Consider the following 12,546-nt stretch of genomic DNA (forward strand, 5'->3'; position numbering starts at 1 on the left):
TGCAAATGAACGTATATTTACAAAAGCTTGTGTATATGCAAATGCCTAAGTGTGTGTATATATATATATGTATATATATATGTGTGTGTGTGTGTGTGTGTGTGTATACACATGTATATAGTGTCAATTTGTGCATGGTATCCCTAGGCTCTCACCCAGAAGAAATTCTGCCCTTGAGGATTAGAAAGTTCTCTCCTCCTGGGCTGTGTGACACAAGGGGTTTGTCAGTGACACAGCATCTCCACAGAGGTGTCACGATGCTACCCCACCTGGGAAGGTGGCGGAGGTGACCCTGCCCAACCGGTCCTTTGGCCCTCAGACCACAGTCCTTGTCCCCCTCCACTATCATCGCTCACCTCCCACATGACAGAACACAGGAATCAAGGTTGTGGATTCCTCCTGCATGCCCTCAAATCCCCTGAGCCAGGAGAGGCCTCTGAAGACAGATGCCTGCATTTTTGTCTGAGCTTTCCACCAACTGAACATCAGTTCACCCTGCAGTGCTTCGATATTGAATCTGGGAAATGTGTCTCCTGAATACATGCCTGACACATGGTGAGCATTCAAGAAACGTTCCATATTCTTGTTGATGATAGTTTTAGAAAGGCCACAACCTTGAGAATGCAGATTTCTAGACAAATAACAAAAGCACACCCTTCTAGAGTGATTTCTAGAACAAGGCACTGGGCTAAACACCTTATTCATATTCATTTATTTAATCTTCATACTAACTCTATGAAGTAGATCCTGTTATTATCATCATCTCCTGCCTTCAGATGAGGAAACTGAGGCACCGGGAAGTTAAATAACTCACTAGCAGGTTTTAACGTGGAACAAGTAGTAGATCTCATATTCAAACCCAGCTAGTCTAAAATGTGTTGGAGAAGGCACTGAGGGCTCCCACTTCAATATGCCCCCAGTACCTATGGCTTTGGACAGGACATGCCTGTCACGATGTTACGGTGCTACCCCACCTGGAAACACATGCCTCTGTGTTGTGGCTTTCTGCTTTCTGTCCTTCCTCCCATGTCTGGAAATGTCGAGGACTCAGGCTGAGTGCTGATGGTGTAAGCCGGCTCAGTGGGCAGACCCCTCCCCAGAAAGATTCTGCTATCTGAAGGTGGAAAATCACTCTGTGATTGTCTAACTGGGAAGACACCAGCAAGAATTGCTTTTCCTGAGTCAGCTGCCTGAGTTCTGTCCTGACAGCATCTACCTTCCTCTGTCATGGGGGAAGGCAAGGAATGTGACAGAACCTTGAAAGACACATGGCATGGAACAGGAGGGGATTGCAAGGGCTAAAAGATAGAGGGAGATTCCTTTGACTCAAGGGGCATCATGAAAGAGGCCAAGACCAGCAGGACTGCAGAACACTTTCCCTCCCTCCTTCTGGGACAAATCTAGACCCATAATGTCTTCCAGGAAGAGATTTAAAAGTGGCTAATAGGACTCACTTGTTCACAAAACAATCTTGCTTTTTCATAAAACAAGATTGGGATATGTTAGGGAAATTCAATATTGGGAGCTGTCAAGACAGTATAGGTAGAAACTCCAGGCATCCAGACAGTCTTTTGTGCCCTTTCTGGACAGCCTGCTCCCTGGGACTCAAGAGCCTGTCTGGCTGCTGAGCTCCCAGGAGGTCCAAGGGGTGTGACCTATGCCCCTCCCTCTTCACCCAGGGCTGGCTATAAAGCTGGCCAGCCCTAGTTCTCAGCAGACCCAGCCAGGCCCAAGATCCTCCAACAGCCTTCTTGGGGACACATCTACCGTCCTGAACTGTACCATGTGGTCCCCGTGGCTCTGCTTGGCACTCTGGGTGATGCCACTAGTGGGCCCTGGGGAGGCCCTGACTGAGGAACAGGTCCTGGATAGCCTGCTGCAGCAGCTGCAGCTCAGCGAGGCACCCACCATGGACAGGGCCGATGTGGAGGAGCTGACCATGCCTCCTGATGTGCAGGCCCAGTATGTATCCCTGATGCAGCGTAGCCATGGGGACCGCTCCCGTGAGAAGAGATTCAGCCACAGCTTCCGAGGTGAGCCCTCCACCTTCTGCATCTTGATCCTTAGTGGGGAGGGACAGACAGACTGCCCTTAACCATTCTGGTAGTGTCAAGAGGCCCCTGCTTTGTGAGGCCCTGTGGAGAGACCATGTGGTGCCCATGGTTAAGGGGCAGTGAGGAGGGACCATGGCCTGTGAGGGTGGGTGGGTCAGGGCCCCTGGGCTTTGGCTGTGCATTGATAGATCTCTCAGGGCCAGGAGGAGGTGTGCCAGGCTGGACCTGCTGGCAAAGCCCAGGCCCCAGAGAAGAGGAGGAGATAGAGAGCTCCTGGGCTTGGGTGGGTATGGCTAGAACCAGGTTCCCCCAGGGAACTAGGTTACAGGCAAGACTTCTCTGTTTCCACATTGCCACCCTGATCTGAGGGTGATCTGGAACAAATTTTCTTAAAAACCTCTTTCAACCATTTGCTACCTGGAACAGTGGACGACTGTGTCTCATCTGTCTCCCTCCCAGCATGGTGAACAATGAAGTGAGTGAGTGGCTGTGGGTAGCTGGGAATATTGAAGTGTGACAGCAGAGTGTCCAGCTGTCAGAGATGCAGCTGCACCTCCATCTTAGTGCAGCCTATTGCCTCAGAGCTGGAACCATCTGCTAAGGGCCCAAGCTACATCCAATGCCAGACACCGCAGGTGCTGATATTTGATTTTCCATATGTTGGAGTTAGCCAAGAGTCCCAGAGAGGCCTCTTCCTGCTGGTGGAAATCGTTATTAAAGGAGTCCCAGACTCAAGGGAGATTTTTAGGTTACTGGGTTTGACCCAGAAACACAAAACAGGGACTGGTCTCTCCTGGCCTGGCAGCCTGCTCAATGGCCTTGCCACCTTCAGAACTCCCCTGGTGTACTGAGAGGCTATGCTGACTCTGCTCTTGTCGCCAGAGATGGTGGGCAAGTTCTTGGTGTCCGAGGCCTCCACGCAGCTGCTGGTGTTTGGCATGGAGGGACGACTGCCACCCAACAGCGAACTGGTGCAGGCTGTACTGCGGATCTTCCAGGAGCCTGTCCCCAGGGCCACGCTCCGCAAGCAAGAGAGGCCGTCCACGCGTGGCCACAGGGCCCGGATCACCATTGAGTGGCTGCGTGTCCGCGACAACGGCTCTAACCGCACCTCCCTCATAGACTCCAGGTGTGGATCCTGGTTGCTGTGTGCTGGGGAATCGAGTAGGGGATGGAGTGGGGAGGAGGCTGCTTGGTTGAGATCGAGAAAGGGGAGCAAAAGGGGCGGGGCCAAGGGATGGAGGCGGGGCGGGGCCAAGGGATGGAGGCGGGGCGGGGCCAAGGGATGGAGGAGGGGCGGGGCGGGGTAGTTTCCTCCCAGGACCCCACCCCTCACGCGGTTCTCGTTTCAGGCTGGTGTCCATCCACAAGGGCGGCTGGAAGACCTTTGATGTGACCGAGGCTGTGAACTTCTGGCAGCAGCTGAGACGGCCCCGGCAGCCCCTGATGCTGAAGGTGTCCGTGCTGAGGGAGCACCTGGGCCCCGGGGCCTCGGACGCCCACAAGCTGGTCCGCTTCTCGGCGCAAGGGGCACAGGGCGCTGAGCAGAGGGAGCCTCAGCTGGAGTTGCACACGCTGGACCTCAAGGACTATGGGTATGCTGCGGCTGGGAGGCCAGGGACACAGCAGATGGCGTGGTCCGGGCCTACCATCTCAGGGACTGGCTAGGGGGCGGCTGTGCAGACTACCCAGGATAAGACCGATTCCTATACGTTGGAGTTTCTAACTATAGAAATTGTATTATTCAAACGTTTATTTATTTATTTACTTACTTATTCATTCATTCTGGGGATTGAACTCAGGGGAGGTTTACAACTGAGCTACACTCGAGTCTTTTTTTCCCCCAATATTTTATTAGTTGTTGATGGACCTTTGTTTTATTTACTTATTTATATGTGGTGCTGAGAATCGAATCCAGTGCCTCACACATATCAAGTGCTTTACCACTTAGCCACAACCCCAGCCCCACTCCCAGTCTTTTTTATTTATATTTAAGACAGAGTATTGCTAAGTTGCTGAGGGTCTCTCTAAGTCTCTGAGGTCTCAAATTTGTGATTCTCCACCCTCAACCTCCTCAGTGGCTGGGATAACAGGCATGGGCCATGGCACCTGACTTATGAAAACATTCTGTTGAAAAATAATGCCATTGAATCATACACATTATTATAATCATCTATTTTCACTTTTGCCATCATGATTAAGTCTTTGAAAAATATTAGCTCTAGCTGTTAGCAAGGCTGAATTCTTTTTCTCATGGGACAGTTTAGCTATTTGGAGCAGACAAGGGCTGCATAGTATAGTCAGCTTTCTGGATCCATGGCTTTCACATCTGTGGATTCAACCAATCACAGATCAAAAATATTTAGGGGAAAAACCCTCATCTTACTGAACACGAAGAGCCTTTTTTTCTTGTCATTATTCCCCAGACAATGCAGTGTAACAACTATGTACAAAGCATCTACATTGTATTAAGTATGATAAGTAATCCAGACATGATCTTAAGTATATGGGAAGATGTGCATAGTATACAAATTCTACCATATTTTATTCAAGGGACTTGAGCAGTGCAGATTTGGGTAGCCAAGGGGGTCCTGGAACTAATCCCTCATGAATACTCTATATTGAGGATGACTATATAGTAGTTAAGACCAAGCCCTTTGGAATCAGACAGTTGAAGTTCCATCTAGTTCTGCCTTCCACTGGCTTCATGTCCTCTGGCTTGTCCTCCACTGAACATCTTTGGGCTTCATTGTTCTCAAGTGTAATAGGGAAACCCTCTCCAAGTTTCATTTGGATGAAATGTAGGTATCACCTGATAATACACATGGCATACCTAGGTCAATGTCTAGCATATTAGGAGACTATTAATAAATAGTAAGTCACTTTATATTCTGAATGTTTATTCATTTGTCTTCTATTACAAGTACCAAGTTTTTTTTTAATGTAATAAAAGATGGATTATAAATCTCCTTTCAGATTCTCCACTAAGCTGCCCACTGGACCTCCTTATCTTGGCCCTTCGGCTGACCTCTGACCTATCTCTCCTTGCCCCCACAGAGCTCAAGGCAATTGTGACCCTGAGGCACCAGTGACTGAGGGTACCCGCTGCTGCCGCAGGCAGGCATACTTGGACCTTGAGAAGACGAAGTGGGCTGACAACTGGGTCGTGGAGCCCCCTGGCTTCTTGGTCTATGAGTGTGCAGGCAGCTGTCTGCAGCTCCCAGAGCGCCTGGCCAACAAGTGGCCATTTCTCGGACCAAGACAGTGCATCGCCTCAGAAACAACCTCACTGCCTGTGATTGTGAACGTCAAAGAAGGAAGCAGGACCAGGCTCCAGGTGGTCAGCCTGCCCAACATGAGGGTGCAGGAGTGCAGCTGTGTCTCAGATGGGGCTCCTGTATCAAGGGGCCTCCAGCCATAGGCACTTGAGTATAGCAGTATAGCCACTTGAGGCCTCTGCAGAAGCAGGTCTTAACGTAGGTCTTAATTTTACACTTAGCAATTTACCCTTGTCCCAGTTTAGTGCCTCCATGTTACCTTTGCCCTATGTTCTTCCAGTTCCTGTCCTTCTTGTCTATCACCCATCCTAAGCACTTACATGAATAAATAATGCAGTTCCAGATGCTGTATTCCAGTAGGAGACCCTGGCCTACTTAGTAGAGGATGTGACTAAGCAATGAACAGATTGTCAGCTCAAAGTTTCTATTCCCTGGCAAATTCTCAACTGAGTAGGGAATAAACCCTATAATGAGAGCTGGGGAAATAGAACTGATTTACTCTATTACCTGATGAATTAGAACAATTTAAAAATCCCTGTTTCTCCTGCACAAGGAGGTAGCTGAAAAACAACTCTTTTTCCCCTAAATACTGACCTATTTTGGTAAAGATACCTAGGTCCCTGTTTCCCTGAGAGCGTGATGAAGGAGGGAGGATGAAGGGTTTCAGGCAGGGGGCTGTAGACAGGGAATTAGGACCCCTGGTTTTTGACTCTGATGGGGCTACAAGCTGGGACCTCCAGCAAATGCAGAAGACTTTGGGTTCCTGTGTCCTCTTAAAAAGGAGGAGTGGGCTTCAGCTCTCGGACTTCTTTGCCCCAGGGATCTGACAGTCCCTCACACTATCTTCTACTCCACAGACATTGCCTGTGTGTATTTAGGTGATCCCCCACTGTTTTAGAGAACTTATCACCAGAGACCACATGTACTTACATATTGCTGTTCTTATATTTAGCAAAACCAATTAAATGTAGATAATATGAAGAAATAAAATGAAAGTGATGTTTCACTCTATGTCTCTATATTTAATTTCTAGTACTCTACTCTTTCTTTAAGAGAGAAGGAAGTGGAAGGAGACCCTCATCGTTATACAAAACACATGTATGAATATGTGAGAAAAAAAGAATAGCATTACCTTAGATTAGGTAGAGAGGAGTGATGGGAGGGGAGGGGAGGGGTTGGGGAGATAGGAAGGATAGTCAAATGAAATAGATATTATTATTACTGTGTGTATTTATGTGACTGCATGACCAATATGATTCTGCCTACTCAGAAAAATGAGAAATTATATCCCATCTGATTCAAATGTATGATTTGAACAAAAAATTAAAAAAAAAAGATTTAGCCATAAAAAAGAAAAAAGAGAGAAGGAAGTGAATATGAGAGAAGGAGAGCAATGTAATGATTGCTCTCAATCATTAAAGAAAGGGGGTGGCCAAGGACTTTCTCAACTTCTAGGGGCATTGAAGACTATAATAACTAAAGTTAGTTTAGGCTTTCATTTATGATTTTTATATTTTCCCACACAAATCTCATTTCAAAAATAGTATTGTGGACAATTATATATATTTCTTCTTTTTTAAAAAAATTCTTCCTAGTTATATATGGGCACAATATCTTTATTTTGTTATTTATTTTTCTCTGGTGCTGAGGATCAAACCCAGTGCCTCACAAGTGTAAGGCAAGTGCTCTGCCACTGAGCCACAACCCCAGCCCTATTCCTTCTTTTTGTAAAGCACTTTAAACTCTGCAAAGATGATTATGGGGTCCAGTGGGGTATAGTGTTGAGGTAAGCAAGCTTATATTTATTGAGCATTCATGAAGAACCAGGGATCCAGGATGTGTCACATATATTATATCACTTAAATTTTTGCAGCTATTCTTTGAATTAAGTATTCTTATTCCCCTTTTCAGATATAGAAACTGAGGCCAAGGCAATGCAAATCCTTAGAACTGGTGAATATGTTACGTTACATGGCAAAAGGGACTTTGCAGATGTAATCAAGATCACAAATATTAAGATAGGGAGATTATCATGGATTATCCAGGTGCACTGAATCTAATCACATTAACCCTTCAAAAGCAGAAAATGTTCTCCGGCTAGAAGCAGGAGAGATGAGATAGAAGGGAGAGGTCAAAGAGATTTGAAACATGAGAAGGACTCGGCCTACCATTGTTGGATTGAACACGAAAGGGACCATGATCTTGGGAATATGAGTGGCCTCTAGGAGGACTGAGGGCTCTGGGCTGATAGCAAGCAAGGAAAAAAGACCTGAGTCCTACAACCGCATGGAGCTAAATTTTGCCAGCACCTGAATGAGTCTGGAGGCAAAAATTTTCCCAGAGCCTCCAGGTAAGAGTCCAAGTCAGCTGACATTTTTATTTGACTTTGTGGAACCTGCAACAGAGACACCAGCTGAGCCTACCAAGACTTCTAACCTACAAACTGTGAGAGTAAATTGTTTTGTTTTAGAGGCTAAATATGTGGTGTTTTATTACAGCCACAATAGGAAAAGAACACAAAAGTGAGACGGATCCCATTAGAAGTGGGACATAGGCAGGAACAAGGTGCAGGCCTATAATCCTAGCTAAAGGGGAGGCTCAGGCAGGAGGATCAAAAGTTCAGGCCAGCCTGGATAACTCAGTGAGAGCCTGTCTCAAAATGAAAAGAGAAAAGGACAGGGGTTGTAGCTCAATGGTAAAGTGCCTCTGGGATTAATCCTCAGTATCAAAAAGGAAAAAAAAAAGAAAAGAAAAAGAAAATTGCCTCTAAGAACTTAAAGAAGAAGGAAGCTGTGGAGGAGGTGGAGATTGGAAGAGATGCCCCAGCTAATTTGAACGCTAATAAGGAAAATGGGGAGCAGGAGGTGACAATAAGATAGAATATTAAGAGGAAGAAAGTGGGGAGGAGGAGGAGAAAGAAGAGGGCCGTGGTGGAGAAGATGATGGAGATGAAGATGAGAAGGCTGAGGCTGCTAAGAACAAACAGTACAGGATGATGACGATGACAATGTGGATCCAGGAAGCAGATGAATGAGGATGACGAGACAGCAACACTTAAAAATGGCCACCTGTGACCTATTCTCCCTCCATCTCCCATCTCAGACTCTAAATACAGTCACCTTCAAGTAGAAAGGCCCTCTTGCCCAGAGGGCAGAATCATCCACAGATGGCCCTTGCTGTCTATCACCCAACCAAAACCACAACATGAATTTGCAACAGGGAAGGATAAAAAAACCCAAAAACCAAAAAACAAAAAACAGAAGTTCCATGTACCTGCTTTTTTTTTTTTCCTTCAAAATACCTTAGAAAGGAAATTTTCTTTGTATTTTTTTTCAGTAGTGAGGTTTGAACCCAGAAGCATTCTGCCTCTGAGCTACATTCAAACCTTTAAAAAATTTAAAAAAATTTTTTTTTGTACTAGGCATTCAACATAGGAGTGCTTTATCACTGAGCTATATCCCAAATTCTTTTAATTTTTAATTTTGAGACAGTTTTGCTAAGTTGTTGAGGGTGCTTCTAAATTGCCAGCGTTGGCTTTGTGATCCTCCTGCCTCAGTCTCCCAAATCGCCATGATTACAGGCATGCATCACCATACCTGGCTTGCTTTGCATTTTTTTCCCTCTTTTTTTGTTTCTTCTTTGTATTTTTTAAACTTATGCTTTAAATTTTTGTACATATTGTAGGAGTCACCTACTTTTAATGATCTTGACCCAACCAGTCATTGGGGCATTCTCTGTCTTACTTATGACTTTACTTGTTGTGTGACTATGTTCATTATAATCTCAAAGGAGAGGGAAAGAAAAAGAAAAAAAAACAATAAAAAATATTCCAAGCATTCCAGTAACTTTTTATGTGTGTGTGCTATTAGTAGATGATTTATATGAGATAGTTAAAAATATCAAGATAAAAGGTTTATTTTATTCCTTTATTTTTTGTCTATGATGTTGCTGTTTACTTATTTATATGTTTGATCCATGTGTGAAACAATGATGTCCAACAGTAAAATGGAATTTTATTTTGTTGAGTTAACAACAAAAGTTAAAGATGTGCCAGACTGCATAGGAAAAAGCAGTGTAGAGAGTTATTCTCCCAAAGCATCATTAATGGTTCTCCTTTATTGGTGGGATTAAAAATGATGTTTGTGTGTTGGGGAAGTAGCTCAGTGGCAGAGCAATTGTCTAGAATGTGTGAGCCTCAGGGTTCCGTTCCCAGCATTACAAAAACAAAACAAACAAAAAACCCCAAAAAAACAAAAACAATAAGACAAATGTTCATTTTCTCCTTTGTTCTAATTTCTAATTTTCCCATATTTAAACATGAATTGTTTGTGTAATCAAAAATAAATGAAAGTCAGGTTCATGCCAGTAATCCCAGAGACGGAAGACTAATGCAGGAGGATCCCAAGATCAAGGCTAGTCTCAGCAATTTAATGAGGCTCTGTCTCAAAAAATAAAAATATAAAGAGCTAGAGATGTAGCTCAGTGGTAAAGCACTTCTGGGTTCAATCCCCAGTACTGAAAAAAAAAGTGCAAAAATGTATGCAAAACCTCCTAGAGAGGTTCTTAGGTCAGGAAGGACCTGGGTGCCAAGGGGTTTGTCATCTGTGTAGCTGGGGACAGCTCAGGTTCACCCCCATTGCCTGGATCATCTCAGTTCTTAGAGAAGATGGGCTGGCTGTTTTTAGAGATAAGTCAAAAGGGAGGCCCTGAGAGTGAATAACCAGGACAAATAAAGACAGAAATGGAACACTACCCACTTTGTCTGTGACAGCTGGAGGGAGAGAACCCAGGACTGAGGGGAGGGAGGAAAGGAAGAGCAGGATGGTTGAACCTGCTTGATTAGTGGCTGGGAGAATAGAAACACCCTAGCTGCCTGGCAGATACATCTGTCTTATTCAGTAGAGCAGGCACCCAAGAAGATAGGTTTTAGAAAGGGAGAGAATATGTCCATGGCAGTTTCAGGTTAGGGCCCTTCTTGAGAATGTGTCCCACGTGACTGGGTGGGGACCACAAGCCTCTCCACTCATCTCATCTCTCTATCATTTCATTCCCAAAAGAACTTTAACAGACATCAGACATAATCTCCCTGGGAGCCATAGAAGAGGTTATAACACCAAGGAAATAGGCCTTTAGCGCCAGCAATCCTCTTCCAAAGTCTCATGGAATGGGATTACCTTTCATGAAAATAAACAACAAAGTTATGAATATATAGGCTGGGGGGTGTAGCTCAGTGATAGAGTGTCTGCCTACCCAACAAGTGGGAGCTCCTGGGTTTGGTTCCCAGCATCAGAAAGAGAGAGAAGGAGAAACAAAGAAAATGAGGGAGGAGGAAGAAAGAAAAAGAGAGAAAGGGAGATGGAGAAAGAAAGAAGAAAGAAAGAAAGAAAGAGAGAAAGAAGGAAGAAAAACTGTGTACATGTGAAATTTGGAGATGAAGCTGGGTATGGTGGCACATTCCTATAATCCCAGCGATTTGGGAAGCTGAGGCAGGAGGATCTCAAGTTCAAGGCCAACCTGGGCCTTAGTAAGACCCTGTTATCAAAATTTAAAAAAAAAATAAAGGACTGGGGATATAGCTCAGTAATAGAGCACCCCTGGGTTCAATCCTTAGTACTGCATAAACAAAACAAAACAAAAAACCTTACCTGAAAAAATAATAGAACTCCAAGTACTTAAAATAACCAGTTTCTTTTCTTTTTAGGTGCTGGGGAATTGAACCCAGGGCCTCTTGCATGCGAAGCATGGGCTCTACCACTGAGCTGCATCTCTAGCACAATAATCAGTTTCTGGTCAGCAGTTTCCACTTTCATACTTGGGGAACAAGTGCTTTCTTTGCTCCCTCTCTTGTGTTGTCTGACCTGGCTGGGAACAAGCCAGCTTTGGAGATCACCAACATGGGGTCTTCCTTCTTAGATGCTTATAGTCCTCCCATTTCACCCCTTTTTCTGAATGGATAACGAAAATGTGGTACATATACATAACAGAATATTGTTCAGTCATAAAAAGGAGTGATGTCCAGCAACTCCTCTCAGTCCCCTCTTGCCCTGCAGGTATTCTCTCTCTTCTCACTTGTATAAATATTACTCTTTTATGCTATTAAAAAAAAAAAAAAAAAAAAAAAAAAAAACTCCATCATTTGCAGCTTTCTCTTTTTTGGCGGGGGACGCTGGAGGCTCAACTCAACCCAGAGGTTCTTTACCACTTAACTACAGCCATAGACCTTTTTCTTTCCTTCTTTTATTTTTTTTTGTCCTTACTAAGCTGCCTAAGAATGTCACTAAATTGCTATAGCTGGTCTCAAACTTGGGATCTTTCTGCCTCAGCCTACCCAGTCGCTAGGATTACAGGTGTGGGCTCCCACGGCTGGTTTATTTTTTGAAATTTTGATTAATACGCACGCATTGCTTTTCTAATTTAAAAAAAAAAAAAAGTTGTATTTGCTCCTGACTTAGAGGTGCTGTAAACGGGATTCTTGGGGGTGTGGCTCAGTGGTTAATCGCTCCTAGGTTCAATCCCTGGTGCCACAGGGGAAAGGGGTTAAAAAACAAAACAAACCAAACAAACAAACAAACAAAAACCGCAAGGGGCGACCACGAGAGAGGGGCACCCAATTGCAGAAGGGGAGTCTGGGAGCCAATCATTCCTCAACAAAGGAACTGGTCCCGCTTGCGATCTAGTCAAGAAAAGAAATTCACGCGAACCACGCAAGTACAAGCGAATAAACCGCAGCTGCCCCGCTGCCACACAACTTGGGGCCGGGAGGGAGCCGGCAGAAAGTAGGGGTTTCGAAGAGCGGATCCTGCTAAACCCGGGTGGCACTGATGCGCTCGGTCTGGGCCCCCCAGGTTTGCACCATCCGGTCTGAGCCCCGCCAGAAGGGCCTCATTCCTATAAAATCGGCAATCTGGAGGATCCCTCTTGGTCATGAGGGACGGCTGACGGCCAGCGCCAGAAACAACATTGGCCAGGCCTCCGCGAGATCTGGGTTCTGAGTCCCACACCACGCGGGGACCGGAGACTCCGAGTTCACGTCGCCGCGCCGGATGCGCACAGGACCAGCCCCGGAGCTGCACCAGAGGTTGAGAGCGCCGGCGGGGGCGGGCACACGGCCCAGAACGACCGCGGACTGGCTCTCCCTGCGATCCTGGCCGCGGATTGGTCTGCCGGAGCTCCCAGCCGCGGATTGGCCTCCCGGGCCACGTGGCCTACAGCAA

General features: G+C 45.7%; 1 protein-coding gene across 2 annotated transcripts; it reads left to right on the forward strand.

The window, feature by feature from the left end:
* Positions 1-1,783: 1,783 nt before the first annotated feature.
* Positions 1,784-5,475, forward strand: LOC143379382 (left-right determination factor 2-like). Of its 2 annotated transcripts, XM_076831968.1 has the most exons (5): positions 1,784-2,033; positions 2,937-2,976; positions 3,079-3,183; positions 3,407-3,649; positions 5,112-5,475. In XM_076831968.1, the coding sequence occupies exons 1-5, from the start codon at positions 1,784-1,786 to the stop codon at positions 5,473-5,475; spliced, it is 1,002 nt and encodes a 333-aa protein (XP_076688083.1). The 2 variants fall into 2 exon arrangements, with proteins under 2 accessions (XP_076688083.1, XP_076688082.1); XM_076831967.1 differs by having other exon boundaries at positions 2,937-3,183.
* Positions 5,476-12,546: the final 7,071 nt, after the last annotated feature.

Source organism: Callospermophilus lateralis, chromosome 13 (assembly GCF_048772815.1).
Source record: "Callospermophilus lateralis isolate mCalLat2 chromosome 13, mCalLat2.hap1, whole genome shotgun sequence".
NCBI lineage: Eukaryota > Metazoa > Chordata > Mammalia > Rodentia > Sciuridae > Callospermophilus > Callospermophilus lateralis.

Bases quoted from the DNA above. Each gene is read 5' to 3' on its own strand.
- LOC143379382 (XM_076831967.1), top strand. From the start codon at position 1,784: ATGTGGTCCCCGTGGCTCTGCTTGGCACTCTGGGTGATGCCACTAGTG. The intron at 2,034-2,936 runs GTGAGCCCTCCA...TCTTGTCGCCAG, and splicing joins ATTCAGCCACAGCTTCCGAG to AGATGGTGGGCAAGTTCTTG. The intron at 3,184-3,406 runs GTGTGGATCCTG...TTCTCGTTTCAG, and splicing joins ACCTCCCTCATAGACTCCAG to GCTGGTGTCCATCCACAAGG.